Source organism: Centroberyx gerrardi, chromosome 10, assembly GCF_048128805.1.
Source record: "Centroberyx gerrardi isolate f3 chromosome 10, fCenGer3.hap1.cur.20231027, whole genome shotgun sequence".
Lineage (NCBI taxonomy): Eukaryota > Metazoa > Chordata > Actinopteri > Beryciformes > Berycidae > Centroberyx > Centroberyx gerrardi.
In genome coordinates, this window is record NC_136006.1 from 10,849,117 (window position 1) to 10,874,503 (window position 25,387).

Sequence of the window (25,387 nt, forward strand, 5' to 3'; positions counted from 1 at the left end):
GAGTTCAGTGTCATGGGCAAAGGGTGTGACGGCTTGAGAAGGACTTGGACTCATGTTCTTATTATTGCACAACAGGGACCTAAGAAACAGTATTGGGATCTAGGTCAATACTGCAGCTAACGTTGGATTTAAAACAGAAAAGGGAGTGCTGCATTCCCTGTGGAAATGTCTCAAAAGAATGTTTATTTTGAGACTACAGAGTGAGGCCAACTAAGGTCTAAGCGCAGTTTGATATTGGTTGAAAGTGAAGAAGCTTCCCTATGCACACCTGAGAGGAATATGTGAAGGAGAAAATTATGTTTATCCCTGTTAGACATTTCTTAAGAAGATAACTTGGAAATGAAGTTTGAAATGAAGTTGCACGGAAGTGGAGGGGCTTGTTGGGTGGAGGATATACTGGATATTGGATATATTGGAAAAATAGTGAACCGACTCACTTCTTGTTGATTTCCTGATGGTCCTGCAGCGTTCGTGTGACCAGCTTTTGACGTAGCCCCTCGGCACGCTTGGCGAGAGAGCAGATCAGCTCATGGGAGTGGACCTCAAACATGCCAAGACGCACCACCTGAAGCCCAAAATATGTTCAGTTTCACCATTAACATAATTTAACACATGTCCAGTGGTATATCTATAGTATGGTTAATAGTAGACTTATATCAGCATCAGCTAGATGCCTAAAATGTAAATGTGAATGCAACTTTTGGGCCAGGGACTGCATCAGATTATAGTTTGTTGGTGAGTTCCACCATGCTGATCAAGTACCTTGCATGAGGTGTACTGGATCTGGTCAGCCAGCTGCTGGTAGCGAATCACCTCTACCATGATCTCCTGGAAGGAGTGCTGCTCACGGAGAAACTGATCCACATCTTCCTCCGCCTGCTTGGACACCAGTGTGGCGTACTTATCGTACAGGCGCACATGCTCCGTGGGCCTGAGACTCTCGGCCCAGATCACCCTGCGCACCTCCTCCTGCTGGGCCTGCAGGATCTCTGGCATGATGATGGGCTTCAGGGTGACCCCAGACTGGGTGCCCAGCTGGGGAGGCGTGAAGTAGGGTAGACAGCAGGGCAGGAAACTAAATTTTGTGTTCACTGGATTCCATGATTTACGAGTAGGATTTTTAAATATAGAATAGGACCTCCGAACAACATTATTGGTAGACAAACTTACCAGCCACAGCCAAAATTTAGATGGTAGAGAATGCGTTTAACAAATAGGAATGCACCAACACCAATAATGGTATCAGATGTCAGAAATAAACATGTCAGAAATAAAAACAAAGCAACCTGATTTTCTGCCTTCTCACACATATGAAGACATAACATCCTTCTAACAGAGAAAATTAATTATATTTCAACCCTTGTAGTCATATGACCTCAAAGTAATTGTAGCCTAAGACTTCTGCTTCTGCTCTATAAAAGCAATGGATCTGCGATCAGTTGAGAACCTAGTTTAACTGATACTTAAAATTTAGGGAATCAGTATTGGCAGTGAAAAGGTGGTACTGGTACATTGCTGTTAGAACTGAGGTGAAGTGAGGTGCACTAGTCTTTTTTTCCGCACTTCTGTAAAATACATAACTAAATATGGCCATCACTATCTCCCAGTTAGAGCCAACAAGCTTTCATAGGTACGATGAAGATGACACTTTAACAATCCCTATGGGGAAATTGTGACATAAGGCACACATGCATATAAACACACACACACACACACACACACACTTTTCTGTTCTTACCCATTCAGAGTAAAGTTTGGTTTCCACACGAGGCACAACGCTGATAGACCTGAGCATGAAGTCGTAGGCGTTAAGGAGGGTGATCTCGACCAACTTGAAGCCAGGCTCAAACTTGATCTCCCTGTCCTCCAGGATCAGATGTAGCACAAAGCCTGGGTGCTCATAGGCTCGCACAGACAGCTAGGGTGGTGGGGTACAAACCAAAACAAGGCGGTAAGAAGAGTGCAACTTCAAATCCAAGTCCACCAGCCCATCAAAATCCAGAATTTATTGAAATGGCTTTTTATTAGTCCAATTCTGTTTTTTTGTTTCATAGTACTATGTTTCAAGGTTGCAAAGGTGGGCTGGTGCACAGACAGAGTAAAAACAAGTATCAAGTATCTTAAAATGTGTTTTTCCTACAGGATCTTGGGAGATGAGATGTGTGTAGTCCCTCATGGAGTCCAGTGCCAGGCTCTGCAGCTGTGAGGTCATCAGGGCGGCCACACAGTTGAAGAAGGACTGTAGCTTGGTCATGTTACTGTTGCTGGGCACCAGCTTGCGCTTGTTCCCCTGGTAGTAAATGTTCTGCACCTCAGGAAACCATCTGGGGAAGAGAGGAGCTAAAGTCAGTGAGGGCGTTCACAAGCACACAGTATCCTGGATACTAGCTCATATTGCAATTAAGATAGTTAGATAGAAGTTAATGTCCCTGTGGGTTAATTGAGCTATATACGTGAATAAACAGGATATTACAGATTAAAAGTCTTGTTCCAAATTGAGATATTTGTTGTTGTTTTTTTACTGTATGTTGGGCACGGTTATTGATTTGAAGTTTCTCCAAAGTTTGGGACTGGGGACTGGGCACCTCCAATGCAGTTGTTAAAGGTAACTTTTGTCCCTCATCAAAGGTGTTAAAGTGTTATTGTGTTGTTGATGTATCTTAATCACTTTTTGAGTTCAGCTGTTGGAGCTTGCTTTGGCCCTTCAGTGTGTATTGGAGAGCAGCACTCATGGCGAAATTAAACGACATAAAGCTACAGTGAAGTAAGTGACAAAACTTTGAATACAATCAACCATCACGAAGGCAAAAATGAGGAAGATAAGGTGCAGGTTGAAAATAATCGGAATCACCCTTTGACTGATATCCTGGACTTACTTTTTGAGGAGGATGCCTCTGGCACAATCGATATGTCTGGTGACAATTTTCTGGAAAACAGAGAGCTCCATGGACTCCTCTCTGCTGTGGAACTCCTCCACATCTATCAGACGCAGCTTCCTGCAGGGAGATCATCCAGGAGGGTGAGATGACATGCAGATCTGGGTCTACAATAATTGTCATCGTACCAAAGTTGTAGTTACATGGTTTTTACCAAAAGTAGCAATATATTATGGCATACTTACTTGAAAGAGACATGCCAGAGGTCCAGAACCTGCAGCATAGTCGGGTTGATAGCGTGAAGGTTATCTCTCATCCTCCTCTGGGCATGGACAAAGGACTTGTGCCATGGTTTTGGCACCACCTCCATTCTGACAGTGAAAGATATTGGCTCATAATTATAAAGGTTGCCCATCTCTTTCTCTCCCAATCTTTCCTGTCTCTCTCTACTTTGAACTATCTAATAAAGGCAAAAAAATGCCATAAAATAATTTAAAAAACACAATTTTAAATGTATAAAGAAATAAAGGCTCCCTGTCTCTCAGTGCTGATCAAGAGTAAGTTTTTCCTTTTAGAATAAATAACATTAATGATTCGGGATAAGCAATCTGGACTATTGACCCTGAATTTGTGACCCTGGTTCCAAAATATTGCATGGTGGTCAATGTGGTCTGGTCATAGATTCATAGGAAGGATGGAAGCATACTTCACACAAGATTAACACGCAACATCCTTCCTCAAATCCCATCGACTTACTCAGCTCTGTGAGGGGGCAGATCTTTCACCTTGCCTTTGTCACTTTCTCTTGGGTCTCTTAACACAAAATCCACTGCAAACACAAAAAAAAAATGTGTGTCACTTAATTGCGTCCTTCCTATTAATTACCAATTATCCAGTTATCAGTGAGGGAGAATGGTTTGTTGTGAATTCCATCAAAAATTACTCAAGCACACTGGTATTCTTGCTTTTTGAAAAAGCCCGGAAGGTCTTTTGACCAAAACGAAAGTAGCAAGAATGTGTAATTTTTTATGATTTGTGACACCTATACTCTGAAAACCTGGAATACATATGCAAACTATTTCATAAATTATAGTAAGTTGTCAATTCCCCCCACCACTTGCTAGGCGTATTTCAAGTCTATGGAAAATCTACTGTTTTCAAACACCCATTTCACCTGGTAAAAATTCAGAGCGGCATGTGAAATTTTTGGATTCACCTGTCACTTTAGCAGGTAGAACAAAAATGCAGTTTCTCATCCTGACTGCGGTGTTTGATAAGGTAAATATGTAGCCACTAGGCCCTACACATGCATGTAGGTCATAAGCCTACATGTGATAAAAGCCCATGTCTGTAAGCCAAAGTGAATAAATAAACACCAATAGCCTTCTTGACACTGAACAAGTAGTCCTCCTTCATCTCATCAGACAGCAGCTCGATTGTCCTGGCCTGGTTCTTCAGGTGGGAGGGGACCAGTTTCAGAACATTCTCCAGACACGAGTCCTCCATAGGGGCCACATGCTCCGTGTCAATGCCATTACGGATGTAGTAGGAATATTTCTGACAGGACAGAATAGCACAAAATCACTCTCAGCAGTGATAACACCATTTTAAACAGACATTGGACTATAATGCCTGAGCTGAATTCAGTGTAGAGGTACTCTTTTTCCTTTGTTCATTGTTGGCTTCAGTTTCTACCCTGTACCTGAGATAAAGTTCTATTTGGGGAGTGTGTTCTGTGTGTCAATTGTTCAACTGCATATATAAAAAACAAAAAAAATGCAAAAACCATGTATGCTGTTTTCTTGTTAGGCCATAGTACAGGCAAGAATTTAAAATACATCACAGATTATGGAAGAAACTGCTTGCGTTGTACTAGAAACATACATAGCAACTGCAACTACTGGAAACCAACAAAACAAAACAAAACAATGTTTAAAAGACTGGCATATCAAGTGTCTTTAGCACATTATGTCAAGGAATGATGCGTACTCAACCTTCACTGGATAGAATATAATAAGGGTCATTAGAACATAGAACTAACAAGAGAGGGTCTGGGAAATAATGTATATATAATATACATATAATATATATATATATATATAAGTGTATATTGCATTTCACCAGAATATCCTTTTCTGTAGCTTCAGGAGAACCATATGTAGGAGAGTCACTGTCCTCATCAATGGCCTTGTCAGCACTCTGCTCCTGCTGCCTAAAAAGTTCAGAAAAGTTAGCCAAACGAGAGTCACAAGGAATGGTATTTGTGTCTGGAAAGATATATGTATGTGCAATGTTTACTCAGTAGTTTAATGTAGCAGTGGTGAGGATGTTTTTAGTTTTGGTCCCAGTTACGGTTAGAGTGAAACGTATTTCTCTGGATACTTTATCATAACAAATAAAACGATTCTAAACATTAGGACTACGTTATGTTTAAGAAGGAAATCAGGCAAAATTATATTGTTATTTCACATTTTCTCTTGCAGTGGTGGTAATTTTCTTGCCATGTTGCCAAACCACGGTTTAATAAATAAAGAGGAAACACTCATGTACGTATGGATAGATGGATGGAAATGACATTGCAGATGGATGAATTTATTTGCAGATAGACTGGTTAATGTATGAAACACGGTAACTCACAGGATGACGCTGACCAGGGCACTGCGGAAGTCCTGGCGGTCTTTCTTGGGTTTTGTGTGGGTGCTGCTGCGGAGCTTGGTCTGCCCTGCCTCTTTGCTATGGGACGCCTCCAGACTTCTGCCCTGACTTTCACTTGGTCTACCACCTGACCCTCCACCCAGCACATCTCCTGCAGTGCACACAGGGGTTAATAGTTCAAATGCAAAGAGAAAACCATTGTTTTTGCTTGAGTGAATGATTGCCAAATCAAAATAAAAGAATGTGTATTTCTTTGTCATTAATAGTTGAAAGTGTGTGAGAACACAGTTGATGGTTAACCAATATTTTTTTATTCAAAAGCTTAAGTAAGTTTTTATGGCAGGTATATTTGTCAAATATGCATGAATAATATGACACAGGACAACATGGAACATTAAACTCACTTTTCACTGCTGCTCCAAATCCCTGTGGCTTCCATTTGACTGGGGAATGCAGCATAAATGTAGATTGTGTGTCCAGCCACGTGGGTTTTTTGCTGTGTCCCTTGAGATTCAAAGGTGACCATTAGTTTTGTAAGGCACTGTTTTCATTAAATAACATTGTTTGGGGGGGGCTACACATGACTTACAAAATGCCAAGGTATATGTAATCCTGGCAGGAAACAAACTTTTTCATCACAGTGGCTGCTGGATTCCAAGTCACCTGTTAGTTACAGTATTTTACAAGTAGTCAAATATGCTTTTTAGAAAATGGCCTTGGAATCAGGTTACAGGCAGTCAATGTTTACTACCGTTTGGCTGGTGGAGGGTGTTTATTTTCTACCCTTGGCATTGTTGTATATACCTGTGGAGGTTGTGGTAGGATGCATGCTGGACTTTCAGGAATCTTATCATTAGGGCATTTCCATATTTGACAATAGATTGTGTGTGTCAGAGATACTAATTAAGCCTATTTAGACCCATGTTTATCATAGATAGGTTAACCTAGTCAGGACTTACCTTGGTGTCCATGTTGATGCACTTAGCTTAGCTATATTGCTAGCTAGCTTAAACCAAAGGAATTCTGTAGGGTGGCGAGTGACGCATGCTAACGTTAGCTTCAAATTAACCGACAACCTGCGTTCAGCTACCAGTAGGCGGTTGCAGGTTTATATGTCCTCCTTATGATTTATAAGCAGCCGCAACGTTAACAGTAGACAACAGGTGGCCTAGTCGTTGTGTCCGCTCTCCACTATAATTTTTCGTTAATGTAACTTCTTCAATAAAGTTGAAACCGCTGTTTATCCGTGAGAGGCAAAGTTATCTGGTTGCTCAACGAAACCGGCGTGTCGTTGCTAGGACGGTTGCTAGGGACAACAGCTGCCTCCCCGCCCCATCCACTCGATTCCACTGTGGTTTTCAAATTAAAGTAACATAATGTAGCAATTAAAGTGCTTTGCTTTCCAAAATAATAGGAATGGGGTCAGAGCAAACGACATTCTTGCGGTTGGTATAAGCAGTAAAAAAAGGTATATTAAGAAATATCGATAAGCTGCTGCAAGAAGCCGTACCTATGAGCTGCTGTGAAATCACTAATTGCCTTACTGCATTCATAAAACGTCGATAATGACACTCTTGTAATAGAAAGACAAATGTAAACTTCTATTTTCAATCGTACCAGTAAGATTTTCGGTCAGTGCAATAGTATTTAAATCACAGGTGTCCTTTCATCGGGTATTTACAACTTGTTTGAACGTGTCTCTGCCAATCAGAATCAGACTCTTTAACGGCAGCCCACCTGGAACAATGAAATAACCAACTGAGACCATTATGGGTGCAAAACAAAACTTTATTTGTCATGCCACAAAAAGGTTTACAGCAAACAACAACTTTTTTGCATTTGTTCACAGTCATTCAGAACTGATTAGGCTACAGCAACTCCAGAAGATACAGTACCAGTCAAAAGTTTGGACACACCTGGTTGAATGTAGGCCTACTATTTTTTTCATTCTCTTAAAGCCATTTTGATCTAAAGGCTTATGCTTAAATGCTTGAAATCTGTTTTTTAGACAAATAGTGAAGTTGATGCCTATGTATGAATTTCTTTCCAAAGCCTTTGCCTTTCCATCAAGGCAAAGGGTGGCTACTTTAAAGAATCTACAATATAAGATAGTTTTGATTTGTTAAACACTTCTTTGGTCACTGCATAATTCCATTTGTGTTCATAGTTTTGATGTCTTTACTATTATTCTAAAATGTGAAAAATAGTAAAAATAAAGAAAAATGTGTGTGTCCAAACTTGACTGGTAGTGTACCTGAACTGGAAATATTTTATTCTCTACCCTGTGAACAACCTCATTTAAACAGAGAACAGAGAAACCGCTCATGGTTAGTCAAGACCTAATTCTTGACTTAACTTAATTTGTTAAGGCAGCGATGAACAAACATTTTAACCTCTAAACTGATGCAATAGATGTGTCATGATTTAATAAGATATTTAGAGTAGATGTGGAGTGGATGCCATCATGCCATAATGAGTATAACAGTCTACATACAGCAAAATGTGTTGCAGAGTGCAGGTGAATTTAACAATTTGTGAACATGAGAGCATTTTTCCCACGTCTTAATGAATTGATATAATCTTTCAAGTTCAAATCCTATACTAAATGTAGACCGCTATGTTCATATTGAAAACTTGCTTTGCTCGGTTTCAAAATTAGACATGGTTATTTTGGCTTAGAAAAGTTAACATTTATCCATGTTGGTTATATGGGAAAATACAGAGTTCTGTGCAAAAAAGGTGGACATTATCCACGCAAAGTGGTTGTGTGAAGAGACTTAAAAAAATCAAACTGGGCATGTTTCTAGAAGGTCACTAGTCCCAATCCTGACCAGGTGGGAAAATCTGAGAGGGTGAAGTGAACAAGACATGCCCTTCCTTCCTAACTGTGGTCGGGGCTCCCTGAGCTGCTCAGCTGCCAGCACTACAAGACTGTGGTTGTACTGGGCATCTCCCAAGTGTGAATGTGTGTGTGTATGTGTGTGTGTCAGAGTGTGTATCCCTTCCTCCCCCAGCAATTAGTCCCTCAGGTTGTTGCTGTAAATCAGACTTGGCTCTAAATCGGCTTGCCTCATTACATAAGGGTTTCAAAAAAAACAATCAATACAACTATTTATATACAAACACAAAGGAAAACTTTGGTTCAGAAAAAAAATCAAAATAACAAAACCCAGGCCTCTCTTAAAAAAAAGAATAAATAATATCTAAAATATAGACTTTCACCTGTTTCTTAGAAAAACACTGATGAATGACTTTCTTTTTTTCTGTGACAAATAAATGTTTAGCAGTTTAGGATACTGACAATTTCCCTCCAATTGTATTGAAACCATGTTAGCAGTGAGGTCAGTCAGTGTGTTTACATGCGCACCATTATCATTATTATTCAGGATACTTTGTTTTTGAGTTTGTGTGTGTAAACATCCCACTCACAATAACCCAAATAACTCAAGCTCCTTTCCATATTGTTGAATATATATACAGTATATATGATAAATGGGTTACGCCAACATTATCTGGGATGCTGAATTATATGGCACCATATTTACAGTGTACTATATTTTGTTTAATCATGTATACTTGGATATCTGTGAATGGGATATAAAAGATGCACTTCAACAGTTTATCCCAAATAAGACCTGAAGCAGAGGTATTGTTTGGAATACTGTGTGCTTGTGAACATACCCCCTATGACCGTACCACCTAACAACATCAGGCATCTGAGCCGGGTTTTACAAAAGCAAAAGCAGCATTTGTTAACTGGCAAGTCAACTGGACAAAGCTTTTGGAACACCTAACTCTGGTCTATGATGATGAAGAGACAAAGAAATATGTAGCTCTCCGAGCTTTTATTACACCTGCATTTTGCACTGCAGCATCCGAGGAGCAGCTCTCTATCTTGCTGCAAACAGACTTTTTATAGCTCCACCTGCTAGTTGGATTTCTTCAGCCCAGGTAGTGTGAGCTCATACCTTGAGAGGAGAGAGATTTGGAATATTGATACAGTTATGCTTGAACAAATTTCTACTCCAATCATTCATTATTGTCCAGACTTATTTTAAAGATCTATGCCCACAGATGAGACTTGGGTCAAATAGTAGTTGCAAATAATTCCTGACATTTGTTTTAACCTGCTTGGAGAACCCGATTGGGTAGGGTTTGCTATAGGAAACTAAGTAATGATACTGTAATATACTTAGTTCCATCATTGACAACTGACCTGACACTATCTGACTTGTTCTGATGCGATACACCAACTCATCTGGTATGCTATGCAGAATAAAACACCAAGAATCATTTGCAACTACTGTTTCACTATAAGGTCCGCATCTACACCCTCGCACTACAAACATGAACCCATGCTACCGGGTTCACACATCATGGAAAAGCAGAAGACTGGGCTCCATACCATTCTGTGACGCCTTTGGCCAGGTCCAGCTGGGAAAGATCTATCAGGACCTGTGGACAGAAAACAAGTAGGAAGCAGATACAGTGCATGTTGCTAGTTATATTTTGCATTTTGGGCATTTATCCAGACCGACGTACAATGCATGCAACAGTAGTAGAAGCTTAAAATCAAAGGTTGACAACATTGCAAGCAGCCAATGGCACAGAATCCGAGGGTCAAAGACACAGCAGCCAGACATTGATTCTGCTATATACTGTATGTATGAAATAAAAATGTATATAACGCAGTACCATAACGATCAGTCCAGTGGCCAAGTGAAATATCTACCAGTAAAATATCTACCAGTCTAATATTGTGTAACATTATCAAGCATTTCAAATACCAATAGCCGTTGAGGTCTTCTGTCAAAAATCAAAAAAGATGGCAGCAGCCTTGCCTACCATGCCAATCTCCTTTCTCTCCCGTGTGTGGAACATCCTGTTGTTTTTCACCGCCACATCCAACTTCCTGGTTTCTGCCTCTTCAAGTGACACAGAAACCTCAAACCTGTGACGAAAGAGGATTGGGAGAAAGAGAGGAATGCCATACACAGTCTCAACCTCCAAGCCTCAAGTACAACTTTGCAAATGTCGGGAATCAGAAAAATCAACAGATGAAAATGTCAAATGTTGCTTTTCACATGTAAATGTGTGATGTCCGAGACATCCGGTGAGCTTACTTTTCGTTGAAGATAGGGTTGATCGTCCTCTTTTTGACATGAGTCCTCATGCGGTGTCTCCAGGATTGGTCAGGGAGCAAGTAGAGACGGACGTAGGAATCTGAGCCGTTCTCATTGCAGGGGAACAGGTTCCTGCGGGGAACCGGCACAGGTGACGCCTTAAATATATCGCAGCTGGTTATGCGTTTTTCTCTTAATGATTCGTTAGTTTTGAATGACATATATTAATGTCTAATATAATTAATGTCGTTGTAATTGAAACCACAAAGAATGAAGCAAATGAAGAAATCTGAATCAGAAATCTGTGTTTGGATCTTAGTTGACAAAATTCCTGGTTAGTATACATACTGATGTAAAACACTATAATATTCAGCAACAATATCCTAGATCGTTTGATAGTACCATAAATACGCCAGAGTTGCTTATATGTATTTTAAATAATATTTAGTGTTGATTTTTCATGTTGATTAACATATAAATTCCAATGCATTCAAGAAATATTTATGTGATTACAACCCCCAATGTGCCAATATGCCTGTATTCAGATCTGAGCTGAGCAAATGGAGTGGAGGATGAATGTTGTTGGAGTACCTGCAGGAGTTGACCAGGATGATAAGCTTGTTCCTCAGGGTGGCGTAGCGCAGGGTCAGCTGGATCTCCCCAAACGACCCCTGATGGTTCATGATGGCCCTTCGGTGATGAAAATACTTTTTTTGTCTCACTTAATATTACATGACTGTTACTAAAATACCTACACAACAGCTGTACAAAGGTTAGAACTCACACTTAGAACGCACACTGACTAAAGGTCTAATGAACACGAGCGGACACACTTCAGCCTAACCATCAAAATTCGGAGAGCACAGAAGATTAGCTTAAGTTTAGCATAGATTTTGCAAGTTAAAAAACCTCCAGCGATGCCCAGAAATGATGCAATAATTATGACTTTACATGCTGGTCTAGAATGAAATCTTGCTGGAAGCTTGAACTTCCCTTATAAACTAGAAAAATGGGAAAATAATTCTGCACACTGCAAATACAATGCTCGGACAAAAAAGGTTTTCTTAGCTCAGAAAAACGAATTTAGTGCTTAACTTGAAGGTGCAAGTGAAAAAAGAACTATATGTAATATGTTGGGCACTTATGCAAAAAATTGTAAATAAATTTGTTTTTCTGAACTAAAACACTTTTTTGTCCCAGCCTTTTATTTGCAGTGTACAGAATTATTTTCCCATTTTTCTAGTTTACAATATTTTGATTCTTGCACCTGCGTTACAACTGACCTTCATCTTAGTGCAACCAGCACCTTTACATTTTTCTCCACTTTCCTTATAAAAAAATCTGTTAAGTGATAGCATTTTTTCCAAATCCTCTCAGATCTCATACTGCAGCTCTGCAGGGTCTCATATAGAATAAAGCAAAAGACTCACACTGGGTAGGGAGTTCCCTCTGAAAGGTCGAAGCGCGACGAGGCGATGGAGTTGTCTGACAGCAGGCTGTGGGAGTCGAACCGACGCATGTGCGGAGTGCCAGCAGGTGTCCGCCGGCCTTCGGAGGCCAGGAAGGAGCTGCGGCGCTGGGGTGCGTAGTCTCCATGAAAGCCGTTGGTGGAATCAGCGGCCGGGATTGGAGATGAGGCTTGGGCAGGGACGGTGTTGGAGGGAGGAGATGGAGAAGAGGCGGTAGAGAGCGAGGGAGTGGCTGCGGAGGCGCTGCTTCCTTGGTTGGTCTGAAGTGTTTGTGGTTTGGGTTGCGGAGGAGGATCGAGGATGATCTTGGGTGGGGGCTTTTCCAGGGTAAGAATCTATGTTGGGATTGAGGACATCGGTGACAGTGAAAAAAAGAGCTGTACCAATAAGGTGATATGAAGTGTGAAAATTATGACTCTACCAAATTTTAATGTTGTATAAGTTGTTTCTGAAGAAAGGGGCCAGAACCCAAAAAGGATAAAAACTGAGGTATTGGTTTCAAATAAGGATAAATGTTGCTTAAAGTGGTAATCAGCAAGATTCTTGTTTTTTTTGTTTCTTTTTTATGTTGGAGACATCTTTGGTGCCAAGCGGTCATTGCTGTGGTGTTTTTGCACTGCGCTTCCTAGAGATCATTTGGCAATCAAGCACTGTAATGTCTTTTTCCTTGGATTTTCTGTTGATGAAGTTTCTGTAGGTACTGGTCTTTTCTTTGTCTGTTCAGCCATACCGGCTATCGCTGCTCATGCTAACTACTGAGCTTTTCTATTTATTCCTAACAAACCACCCACTGCTGCTGCTTCCAGCAACATAAAACACATCACTTTTCTTTTTTCGCTAGAGGGGTTTTTCCTGGAAAGACATACCTACTGGCAGGTGTTTAGAATAGCAAATGCAGCAAATGTCGGCAAATGTCACAGATACTTAACTGCAAGTTAGAAGAGGAAGCAGTGTAACCGGGTCTGGTGTATGGGTGTGTGGTGTGCTTATGTGTGTGTGTGTGTGTAAAATGAGTGTCTATGTACTGAATGTGCATGTACGTTCGTATTAATGTGTGTGCTCACCCTGAGAGTGGCCTTCATCTTGATCTGGCTGCTGGCTCCAGAGCGCTCCAGCAGGAAGCGCTGGTCCAGCGTCATGTTGGAGGTGCTGAGGAGGCGAACCAGGGGCAGGTTGAGGACACCCAGCACAGTCTTCTTCTCATGCTCTTTGACCTGGGACAGCACAGAGAGACAGACAGACACATCAGAAAAATCTTCATATAGTGAGTGAATTAACTTTTATAGTCCCTGAGGATACTTGTCTGGCACAAAGAGCATGAGAGGCATAAAAACACATTAAAAACATATGGCTATAAAGACAGTTCACATGGGCAAATGACAAAATTTTAAGTGTAGCATTCCATAGCAGGACCAAAACTTTCTGGGGACTGGGGAGGTTTGGCTCATGGGATGGATCCAAAAAATAAAGTTCAATGGATTTCAAAATATGGTGGTGCTCTTTATGTTTTGAAGCCTTCATCACAATAAAACTGCCATTGTTATGTATTGTACTTTTATATTTGAATAGGAGTTTTAGCAAAACATTAGCCGTGTTCACTAACATTTCCCTGTTCGTGGGACCGAGCAAATTCCTTGGGTCCTTGGAATTGACCAAAGAGTGTATGATTGGCTGTGAAAATGGCTAATTACCAGGCTAACACTCTCTCTGATGTGTGCCTCTCTAGTGACTTCTCTGAATGTAGACTTTAAGACACGTCCAATGGTCAGAGCACACTCACAAGACTTTAGGTACATGACACTAGGCGGAAGCTGATCCTAATAATACATGACCTTGGGGGCTGTATTCCTCTTAAATATTTCTGCCAATGTCTGATTCAAGACAAAAAATATGCAAATATGCTGCCTGGTAAAAAAAAAGCAACTTTAAATTTTCAGTTGTGATTATTGCTACCTTTACAGCTAAATGTGCAGGTATTAGCCTGGGCAAAAATGGGGGTTATTACATGCTTTCTGTATCCCATTGTAGAAATCACTACCCCTGACCACCTAACTCCCTGACTGACCCCCAGACTTATGACAGTTTTAAACACTTCATCAGGGGAAATGGTTAAAAAACAATGGATCACTTCTTCTGGGAGAGAGCTTTTGCATGGCATGTACAATGTTTAGTGGCAGACCTGAACACTGAGCTGCTGGTTCTTGACATTATGCACAAAGAAGGTGAAGCCTTCCTCCCACACCGGGTCTTTAGACGCGTACACAACCTGCGAAGAGAGAAGACAGTGACAGGGATAATTAGAAGAGAAGGGTTCAGTCCAGAAACCTAGCAATTTTGGACAGAAGACTGTTCATAGTAAGTTCATTTACTTTCCCTGAGATGTAACTATATTTTAAACAAAGGACTTAAAAAAGGCAATAACCTAAGTAATTTCAATAGTGACTTTTGTGAAATTAAGTGTTACATTTTTCAAACCGTGGACATCTAATTTTGGAATGAAACTTTTTAATCAGAGAGTGAAATGTTACAAAATGTTTTGGAAAGTAAGAGAACTGAAAACTTAAAGCAAAGTGTCTCCTAATAACAAAGAGAATAGCTGGTGCTAAAATAAGACAAGCAAACAAAAGGAACATTAATTGACAGATTTGACATATTTTAATCAATTAAAATAAAATGGTGTACATATGTAATAAAGTGAGAGCTGTACCTTGCTTTTCTGAACTTGTTCATCGATGGAGAATTCCACAAATGAGTTAGGATTGGCGGTTCTCCTTGTGAGCTGAAAACATAATGTAAATTGTCTTTAATTTACCAGAAAGATACTTTCTGACACTGGGAGTCAATACGCCTGACACACAAGACAAATCAGCAACTATGATGAATATTAGTCAGCGAGTGTACTGATGGGTAGAGTAACTATTTCAGCCACTTTGACACTTGATTTCTCAACTGCAAGCAGAAGTAAGCCAGTGCTCATCTCCCATATCAGAGAGTCACGCTGGTCCCATTTAATTTATTTACATTCAAGAGCATCTGCCGTTATGATGCTGCTTGACTCCTCCTTGTTTTCTGCCTGTGGGACAGGGAACCACCAACACACTGGAATGCTGGGAGTTTGCCTGCAGGCAGCCGGTTGCCTTCTAGCTTAGGTTGATTCCGCATTCCACTCCTAATACACACCAGAGCCATCTGGGACACGTAAAACAGATGTTTACGTTGGCAAGGCAGAGAGAAGTGCCTTTTCTATCACAGGATAAGGAGGTGGATGCTATTGAGGGGGTGTAGTCTGTCTCAGATTAGCTTCTAATGGGCATGGGTGACCCTCATTTCAACATCATTACATGCCCAATAGCCTACTCATTATTAGTCCAAATTTACTGAAGAGCCGACCGATTTTGACAATAACTGAGCATTACAACCACCTTCCTGTAGGTGTTTCCCCTCTTTTTCCTTGATTGTGAAGACTTTCTAGTGCAGAATGGACCTTCTACACAAGCATTTTCCTGTAACCCATTCTCAACTATCTTTGCTAAGATGAAATATAGAGTTCAGGATAGCAGAACCTAAAGAAGACTGCTAACTTCTCTCTCCCTGAAAGGACTCTGTGTTTTCTTCCACACTTTTCACATTGTGACTGTATTTTCACACAATGACCAGCAGAGGGCATTCAGAGGGAACGGCTCCGCAGACAGTTCAAGTCAGGACATACAGGCCTGGGATATGTTTACCAAGCAGATCTGGGTCAAATAGTGTTTGCAAATAATGCTTAGCATTTGCTTGAAATTGCCTTAATGGGTGTGGCTTACAACATCAGTACACATCAGACAGAGTAGACAAGCTGTCAATCACAGAAATTATAGTGACAGTTGAAATACTTATCTGTGCTAGTCTGAACTTTATGGCAGCAAATCTATTTAACCAAGGTTTGTTTCCAAGAAGACAAACAAATAGAGATTTAATATATGGAGTATAATTCAAATTTTACACAACAAACATAGTCCCTCACCACACACATGCTCACTTCCTATTATACACTTCTAATCCCATTTCTTTGTTGTGGAAAACTCACCCTGAACAAGCCTCAGGTGAAGGAGTAACTCTATACTCTATCTCACATACACACCCACATAAAATGACAGGCATTCACCAGACAAACAGGAAATACCAGCCATGCAGAGGGACAAGTTCACCTGGAGCACTAACAGACAGCAATTTGACTGAGTCTGTGTCTTGTCCGAAATCTGCACAGCGTATACACAATCCCTCTGCAACGACTATCCATACTAACCTTACTGTATACTCCTTACTGTAGCATGCAACGTATGGAACAAATCTAGGGCGATGGTAGCCTCTAGGTCTAAAGAAGGAGTTTGTGACTAGAAGGTCACTGGGTCAAATCCTTGGACTACTCCCCTGGGCCAATGGTGTAATTATGTTTGTGTTAAACAAGGGTTAAGAAGAATTCCGTCTTACCCTGGCTTCCTTTGAGTGCTTCCCGTGTTTCTGATTGTGGGTGAACTCACTGTTGTCCTTCTGTTGACACATAACGAGAACATCATCAGCACACGTGTCAACACATATGGTAACATCTGTTTTTAGCAACAATGAGACCTGTCAAACCACTTACTGGTATGTTTGAGGCATTGTCCAGATACACTGCAAGCATAGCGCAAGCACAGCTATCGGTAGACTGGAAGAGAGTAAGGGCAGACAGCATTAGGCAGTGGCCCTACAACCCGGTCCCACACAGGGGAGGTGAACTTGTGGCCGGGAGGTTGCCGGGTTGAATAAGAGCCTAATGGGAGTGTATAAACGCGTGAATGTGAAGTTTGATGGAAGAGACGTAAGGAAAAGTGAGGCTACCTCCTTCAGCAGGGTCTGGTCAGTCTGGAGGGAAAGCCACTGCAGTTTCATATGAACTTCTCCATTCGGGACCCCTTCCAGAGGAAACCACTACAACAACACAGAAGGATATCCATTTATTAACATTACTATAAAGGCTTACTTCCAAATTGCTATATATTGAGTTTGGGGGAAAAAAAGTATTAGAAATGTATCAACGTTTAAAAACCTGTCAGTTCATTCTCAAAAAATGTGCCATTTTGTTAACCAAATGGTTAATAACCTAGTAAAATAGTATTAGGATTAGGATAGTATTCTGTAATGTGATTTTCTTTCATGCCAGCAATCTTTTTGTGATTGCCGGTGTCACTTTTTTTTTGAATGGTGGAAAAAAAATATTGGAACAAAGCTCTTTATACAGTGTAACCATTGCTTTAAATAGGACCTCACCTGATCCATCTCTTTCTCCCTCTTCACCTCTCCGAAATCAAGGTGATACCTACGGGGTAAGTCCGTTTATAATGATGAAAACTGATAATGAAGGTTGAATAATATGGTGACTCTAAAGGAGCAAAATCAAATTCTCAACAGTGCATACAGTGCAGTACTAATAGTAATAAAAATAGTAATTGTTACCTCCGCCAAGGAGGTTATGTTTTCGGTGCCGTTTGTTTGTTTGTTTGTTTATTTGTCTGTCTGTTTGTCTGTTAGCAGGATTACGGAAAAACTACTGGTCCGATTTTCATGAAACTTCGTGGAAGGGTGTAGCATGGGCCAAGGAAGAACACATTAAATTTTGGAGCGGATCCGGATCCGACTCACGAACAAGCAATAATAGCACGAACCTTGGCGGAGGTCTGCGCTCTCCGAGTGCAATTCTAGTTATTCATAGTTCCTTACTTTACATCGCCACATAACTGTCTTATCCAAACAAAATATCTTTGCAGTCAAACAACCTCTGTTTGCAATCAAACCATAACTGAAGCGATTGATCAGTGTTTACAGCTGACAGGCCATATTAGGACACAAACCAAGCAACATCATGAATACAATGGATCTGACTAGAGCAGTGTTAAACCTATTTATTCACACTGTTATTAGCTGGTTTGCTTACCTCCCAAGGAAGTCGTCTTTGTCTGTGTCCTCGTCAAATAGCTCCAACTCCAACTCTTGTCCTGGGGCCTCATGGACCACAAACTGCACACAGAGAAAGACAGGTTGGCATTTAGCAGATGTCTTAAAGATGGGATTGTGGATGTAAGAATATATGCCCTGGATCAGCACTCATACTCAGTTTAATTTCAAAAAGAGTGCTATATTGAGGGAAAAGGCCATAGCGGATTAAAAATTGAAAAGAGTATATTGGATGTTGAACATTACAGCTGCAATGTGGCGGATAGATGCGCCACTTTGCAAAAAGTAAACAAAAAAATGGAGGCACTTGTCACCACAAGTGACAACCATAACTTTCTAATATTGACTTATTGGCAGTAATCTGTTTGATTTGCTCTCCAGTGTAATATCTGTGACAGAAGTTATGTTTCTTCACATCTGCCTCACAAACAAGGAAGTGAGGGATGGGATTTTAACAATCTGGTGGTTTACATTACAGAATACACACGCCTCCAGTGATCACAGGGTGTCTTCAAAAACGTGTTAAGAAACATGCAGGTGATGTGTTAACTTTCACTGTGTATAGTTATGTGCTATGAATTCATAGTATTGTGCTCTGCTGTTGGGTGAAAACCTTCAACCTCCAAAATGTCAACTTGTCAGGAGCTAAGAAAAGCAGCCTTGTTTGTAGCTTTTTGAGTTTCTCCAATGGGGTTTGAAAAGGTTTTATAAGCCCAAGGATGGCAGAATTTTCTCAGCCAATAGAAGAGCATGTTTAATTGAAGTAAAAACATCAAAATAACCAAAATTGGAGTTATGAGGTTCTCACATGACAACAGCAATATGTTACATAAAGCCTCTACCTCATACACTTCGTTCCATTGCGGGTTCAGATTCTCTTTGATAGTCTTGCTTTTGAACTGATTGTTGCCAGCTCTGAGCACCACATATGGGTCTGATTTGCCCTTCACCATGCCCATCATGTACGTATCCTTGGCAGGCAGGTCTCTGGCCTCCAGCAGGTGGACCCTCACCACCCCCTGAGGGACAGAGGAGCACATGAGTCCAGATGAACATTTCACATAAGCACAATCTGTGTGAAAAGACACCCGCACACTGTCTTCACCTGCACTTCAGACATTATAATGGCAAGGACTGCAAGGGTAAAAGCAATTTTATTAGGCAATGTTTTAGCTGAGGACATTTATCAGACATGTCATGATGTAGATCCTAGGGCCAGCAATGGCTTTTAAATATGCAAGTGACTGTGCAGGTGTCTTTTTACATGAATTTTACCCTGCCTTGCTTCCCCTTTACACAATGACATTAAGCACAATCTGACAGGGCAAACATCACATTCCCATATTCATAATTAACAACCAAAACATAATCTACTTCTGACATTCAGCAGATGCAGAGTGTTGTTTTGACCCTTGATTCTAATGTTAATAATTTCAACTCTTGCTCTTATTTTAAGTCACTCTGGATGAGAGTGTCAGCCAAACGCCTACAATGTAAATGTTAATGAGTGAGTTACATACACGAGGTAGTGGGAATCGCATCTGGTCCACTTTGACCTGGTCTATGAGGGGAATACACATGCGGTTGGGCAGCACCATGAGAGAGGCAATGATGTCCATGATGGCCCCTTCAGAGAGCTGACTGGCAGGGGACAGATGGGGTCAAACAGCATTAAAACCAAGAAACTCAACACCAGGAAGTCAGCGTGACCATTAAGACTCTTTTTCAGCCACACCCTGCATCACTTTCACATGAGTTACACACATTCCCGCGTAACAGTCTGAGGCTTTTCTGTGGGAACTAACCTGAAAGCAGGAGTGTCCAAGAGGTTGGTCATGCCGGTCCAGTTGATCTGCAGGGTCTGAAAAATCATTTGGACTTTTACACTTGGCTAATCGTACAGCTTAATTAATCACAGTGAGATGTAGAGTGAGATGTAAGAGTAAAATGTCCTTGGACACTCACGGGGCGGCGAATGAAAAAAAAGGTGACTCCTCCCACCAGTGGGGCTTGACCAATGAGAGGCTCCAGAATGACCCTCAGCATCCCTTGTAGCTGAAATGATTCACGGAACTTTGATTTAAAGTGGTCATGTATTATTCAAACCACCTAAATACAAAACTGTGGAAATATGAACCCAATTTTTCACACTACATATGTAGTGTGTGTCCCAGTAATCCCAGTGAAACAATCTTTAACTGAATATGTATTACGTAACTAAAACAACTTGTCGCAAGAGTAGTGCAGTGACGTGGTGTCAGGTGCAAAGCAGAAAGTACAGAAAACCCACCTGAAGTCCTTTGACACCAGCTGTGATAGGTGACTTCACCTCCGTGTCGATGTCCACGTCACCGTCATAACTGCAAAGTGAACAGAACTTGTGAGAACTACATGACTGTAAAAAGAGTAAACATTATATGGGACAGTATGTACATCTAGGATCAGGGGTCTCATGCAGAATTTACAGGGAACTGGAAACAAAGAGACAATGATTGAAGTGATTAATTCGACACTTATGACGTCAACCTTTGTGTTCTTCACTGGCAGGCATGATTATAATTAGAGTACAGCCTTACCAACCTTATATTCATGTCCATAACCACTTCCCTCTTATCCACTTCGTGGGTGTACACTTTCATTCCAGTGATCCTGAGAGGCTGGAATGAGGAAGAAGAGGATCAGGTAATGTTCCCAGAGATGGTGTGACGGTTAAGACTCGCATATCTGGAGCCATTTGTACCACAAATCCCACCAGCGCTTTCTCTACTGTTTCAGCTTTCCTACACTCTAAAAACAAAATACTAAGGGGTGCCGACTGCTCACACTCCTTTCCTAAGACATTACTTGACTTTTTTTTTTTAGAGCAAATGTTTGCTGCTTTTTTACCAGAATTTACATGCACTTAAATTGTCTATGTCCTCTGCATGTGTGCATGTATGTATGTTTTTATGTATGATTACGTATATGTTCTTATTTTATTTTATTATACATGTATTGCTCTTGGCTTTGTGAAGCACATGGTGTTGCTTTTTGTATGAAATGTGACTTTTTGACTTGATTGTACACTCAGTTTATTAGGTGCACCACTGCAGGAATCATTCCTATAAATGACGTGGCTGGGCTTTGCTTTATAGAGCAGGCAGGCATTGATGGATTCAATAAGTGTTCAAGTGAACATTAGACTGAGCTAAAGGAGGTGTTTAAGTGGCTTCAACCATGAAATGACTGTTGATACCAGGCAAAATAAAGAAATACGCACACAAACAGACTCAATAAACACAACACGCAGAATGTAAATGGACTAACAAAGAAAAGTAACAGACGTCAACTCACTATGTGTCCTAAGTGGACCTTGGTAAAAGTGAAAGTTTTGAGGGCGGGGCTAGAGAGCCTGATGGACGGCTGGATGTTTTCTTTAAGGAGCTTCTCCATGAACATTCCAAAGAAAGGCCAAGCTTGCTCCAACACCTGACCACACACAACAAAACAGACCTGTAAACATAACATACTTCCACGCCTCGGTCAAACAGCAAATATGTAAATGTAAATAACTCTTTGCATTTGTTTTAATGTGCTTGGAGTACCAGATGGGTGGGGTTTACCGCATCAGGACAGCTCAGATTGTGGCAGGTCAGTTGCCAATCACAGACATACGGTCATATGAAAATTGACAGTCAGAGACAGTCATACGAAATTGACTTTCAAAACTTTTGCTGTGCTTGTGTATAATTTCTGGAAGTCATTGTAGTTTTTTTTTTTGGTAAACCATGCCGATCTGTCACATAATTGAAAATAAACCACAAAACCTAATTGCAAATATTATTTGACCTAGGTTGGCACATGGTTCAGCTGCAGTGGTAGTGATACAGTCATAATAAAAACTTGCATGTGTTAAAGGTGTCATACAAGCAACTGAGCCCTGTGCTTCTTTGCATAATGCAACCAGGTCCTGTGCTTCTTTGCATGATAGACGGCCATGCTACCAGTCGAGTCAAATCAAAAACACCCACTTGATTTATTCAGAATGGGATTTCTCCAACTCTGTCAGATATGCTTTGCATCACCTCTTCAATTGTAAAAGCATAGGAAGAGGCAGGTTAGCTTCTTTTTATTACTGTACCTTGTTAACCCAGTCAACTTTCTCAACATCAGGGAAGTGGACCTTTGGAAAACAAAAAATTATAGTTATGTTAGAAGTTGTTCGGTTTTCCAATAACTACTAATCACAGACTTTGACTTCTATTGTCCAGCCCAAATCACAATGAGGTGACCCACAGTGACATGCATGATGTTGGTGATGATTATGATTATGTTGTTGTGATAAAGTATTACTGTTGTTGAAGTGACACTGATAATGATCCCTCCATCATTTAGCTAAAATGGCTCGTGACTAATTCATTATACAATCAGTGAAATTAAATAAAATCCCCAAAATGGCAATGCAGGGAAATCAAGTAGCAATAAGATTAGTGAGACAAATTGTGTAAAATTATGAAAATTGTTCCCATTTCATAATTTTTACAACATTCCATGGGAGCACAAATGGTTGAATTACCGCAAATGAATATGGCAAGTACAGTAATATTTGTTATTTAGGTCTTACCAAAGCTTCTTTGCAGCTGTAAAGCTGTGGGCTGTAACAGAAGTGTGGTATCATCTACTATTACGCAGCAAGTGATGTGACTCACACATTGTGCTATTAAACTAGTGAGTACCTTCATTGAATTCTATCTTATATGTTAAGAGGAAGGATGGGGGTAAAATTGGATGAATTGAATACTCTGTTTAATTCTAAAATTGATTGACAGAGCTCTTGTCACAAGGACTGTTACAAAATCTAAACACCAACAGCAACAGTTCCTTACTAAGGAACTGTTGCTGTTGGTAAACACTGGAGAAAGCTACGTTTTGAGCTGTGGAAAGCTAATTTACCATATGTATACCCTTTAATAAATCAGGTATAATTGGTATACTCTGGAAGAGAGAGCAAACCATCTGTTCTTTGTTTTCGGTACTTGTTTAGTGGGATCGAATGACGCATTGGGCTGGAAATGTATGTCTTACCTGAAGAAAATCAAGAGGCTGCGTGACACAAAAACATTTGTTTGAGAGAATTTGCATGTCATTACCTCCCTCTCTCTTTCACTCTCTCTCACACACACAGCAATTGAGAGAGGGGGTGAGAGAGAGAAAGTGCTCACACCAAAAAGATTGAATCGGTGTTTTCATGTCTACTGTACGTTACATTCCTCTGACATGACAAGAATCCCTCTCTCAATCTCTCCTTTCTTGTTAGCGTGAGTCACTGTTTGTGTGGGTGTGGTGTAACCAAATGTGGAGGGGTGAATGCTCCTGCAAAAATGATAGCTGGCTTAACCAGCCTCTGAGTCTGACGTGTTGAGCCCGAGTCTAGCATGTCATTGCCCCATACAAACACTGTGTATTGGTAGTCATGACAACAGTGAGTGTAAAATGTAGTCTGAATATGGGATGTAGAAAATGCTAGGCTTGTTTTAGGATGTTTTACAGCTTCTTAAGTTAGACACATACTTAGGAGGCCCCTTGCGTTTCTATCAAAGATGTTGATGATTCCAAATAGATAAAGAATGAACTATAGATGTGAAATCTGGGCTTTCTTTCATTGACTTGATGTGACTGGGAAGTGGCTGGTTTGAATCCCCCAACTGAAAGAGTGTAGAGTGGAGAGTTGCTGTAAAGAGCAAGCCTCCTTGGACAAGTCAAGGTTAAAAACATCAGTCTTCTACCTTTGTTTGCCTTGCACAAATTTGAGATTGCCCTCCATGCATTGGGCAATTCCACAGCCACATCTCCATACATACATACCCAAGTTGCCATATTCAACGCGTTACTCAGCTCCTTGTTGATCACGTGTGTTTCATTATCCACAAATTCAATGGCGGTTCCGATCCGGACGTCTTTCCACTTGCGATTTTTCTTCCACCAGGTGAGCATCATCATGCACAGCAGCACCCAGCTGATACTGAGGCCGAGGTATCCCGTCAGATACACGGGATAGAAGACCACTATCGCCTTCCCACAGTATGCCAGGAACTCCATGAGGATCTGATTGACCGCGGACGGGCTCAACTTCTCCGTGCTGCCCTGAGCAGTGGAGCTCTCGCCGGGGCGCCCTCCCTCCACCGGGCCGCTTGGAAGCATCTGGCCGACGGATGACATTCGCTCGGGGTCCCGCTGAAGCCCGGTGCGCTCCGTCAAAGTGCGGAGCTGCTTACTTACCCCGCTCCAATACAAATGATGTGTTCAGTTTTCTTTTCTGGCTTTATTTCGTCTCACTTGCACGGCTTTCTCTTGACATAGCTGCAAAATCCAGAAAGTCAACTTATTGCACAGCACAAGAGCAGTCGTAGCGTTTCACGTCAGACTAAAACTTCCGTGTTTGAAACTTTTTTTTTTTTTCTCTTCTGTGTTTGAAACTTGCAGCAGGTAGACACTCCCAAAAATCTACACCTGCGCCCATGGGTGGGGTACGAGGCGCGGTTTGGTGTCTGGTGTCCGTAAAGGAAAATCCACCCTAAAAATTAATTCATATATTTTTGTTTATGGCCATGAATAGAGCAATATTGAAAATACACATAATGCTCATGGGGATTTATTATCTTTGGTTCTCAGTATGCTTATCTTGCTTTATTGTTATCTCCTATGATACCACTAGCCTATAGGAATTTCAGTGTCATTTTTGCCATATTTCCGTTTGTAGACGTATTTCCTTCTACAATTTCAATCCTACAGTTTGTTATTTCTCGTGACTGTACAGTGATTTTTCAGTGACACGGGCACATATCTGGGTTCATATCTGAAGTCAGTGTAGGCCTACAATTTATTAGACTAGAGCAATTCCTGCTTTGGTATTGTTTGTGTTCACAAATATTAAAATAACCATCAAACAATCTACCAATCACTCAATCTTAATTAGTTCAGTGAATTAATATGAACACTATCCTCTTAAGACCAGGAAAACATCAGTGATACGGCCATTCTGTCATATGCAAAACCAAACACCTCACAAAAAAGTCCCTCCCCTTTGCTTAAGGAGGTGGAGGCTGTCAGGCTGAGGAGGAAAATATCAGCACCTCTCAGGTTAGGGGCAAAGCTATTATGCAGACTTGGCCAACATGCTGAGTGAGCGAGTATAAATATAACCTGCAGGTGGAGCCAGAGACACAAGAAACATGTCTAGTTTTCCTAAACACTACGGCACTGTAGTGTAGTCTAAATTTTCTTGAACTAACTTACAAGAGATGCACTG

At 40.9% G+C, this 25,387-nt stretch overlaps 2 protein-coding genes across 2 annotated transcripts in view; both read right to left on the reverse strand.

Annotated features, from left to right (window-relative positions):
- dnah7 (dynein, axonemal, heavy chain 7) overlaps positions 1 to 6,360 on the reverse strand; it is a 92,202-nt gene extending 85,842 nt beyond the window's left edge. The window contains exons 1-11 of the mRNA XM_071897834.2: positions 6,336 to 6,360; positions 5,514 to 5,682; positions 4,998 to 5,088; positions 4,253 to 4,433; positions 3,633 to 3,705; positions 3,122 to 3,247; positions 2,877 to 2,996; positions 2,141 to 2,324; positions 1,739 to 1,918; positions 763 to 1,035; positions 438 to 565 (exon numbers count right to left, since the gene is read on the reverse strand). Of these exons, the coding sequence (XP_071753935.2) occupies positions 438 to 565; positions 763 to 1,035; positions 1,739 to 1,918; positions 2,141 to 2,324; positions 2,877 to 2,996; positions 3,122 to 3,247; positions 3,633 to 3,705; positions 4,253 to 4,433; positions 4,998 to 5,088; positions 5,514 to 5,682; positions 6,336 to 6,360 (1,550 nt within the window). The remainder of the gene's footprint in view (positions 1 to 437; positions 566 to 762; positions 1,036 to 1,738; positions 1,919 to 2,140; positions 2,325 to 2,876; positions 2,997 to 3,121; positions 3,248 to 3,632; positions 3,706 to 4,252; positions 4,434 to 4,997; positions 5,089 to 5,513; positions 5,683 to 6,335) is intronic.
- Positions 6,361 to 7,298: 938 nt separating this feature from the next.
- Positions 7,299 to 24,478, reverse strand: esyt3 (extended synaptotagmin-like protein 3). Its single transcript, XM_071897848.2, has 23 exons — positions 23,944 to 24,478; positions 22,220 to 22,261; positions 21,433 to 21,567; positions 20,680 to 20,756; positions 20,390 to 20,459; positions 20,065 to 20,154; positions 19,905 to 19,960; positions 19,620 to 19,740; positions 18,942 to 19,118; positions 18,080 to 18,162; positions 17,416 to 17,464; positions 16,987 to 17,076; positions 16,751 to 16,813; positions 16,597 to 16,656; positions 14,831 to 14,902; positions 14,303 to 14,389; positions 13,188 to 13,337; positions 12,085 to 12,458; positions 11,246 to 11,344; positions 10,655 to 10,786; positions 10,377 to 10,482; positions 9,937 to 9,986; positions 7,299 to 9,499 (listed from the first exon to the last, which is right to left on the reverse strand). The coding sequence occupies exons 1-23, from the start codon at positions 24,295 to 24,297 to the stop codon at positions 9,460 to 9,462; spliced, it is 2,577 nt and encodes an 858-aa protein (XP_071753949.2). The 5' UTR covers positions 24,298 to 24,478; the 3' UTR covers positions 7,299 to 9,459.
- Positions 24,479 to 25,387: the final 909 nt, after the last annotated feature.

What these genes read in the sequence shown, in the direction of transcription:
- esyt3 (XM_071897848.2), bottom strand. Translation starts at nt 24,297, where the DNA reads ATGTCATCCGTCGGCCAGATGCTTCCAAGCGGCCCGGTGGAGGGAGGG. An exon ending in AGGTCCACTTAGGACACATA is followed by an intron (nt 20,757 to 21,432) that starts GTGAGTTGACGT and finishes TCCTCATTCCAG; the next exon opens with CCTCTCAGGATCACTGGAAT. An exon ending in GTTATGGACATGAATATAAG is followed by an intron (nt 20,460 to 20,679) that starts GTTGGTAAGGCT and finishes TTCACTTTGCAG; the next exon opens with TTATGACGGTGACGTGGACA.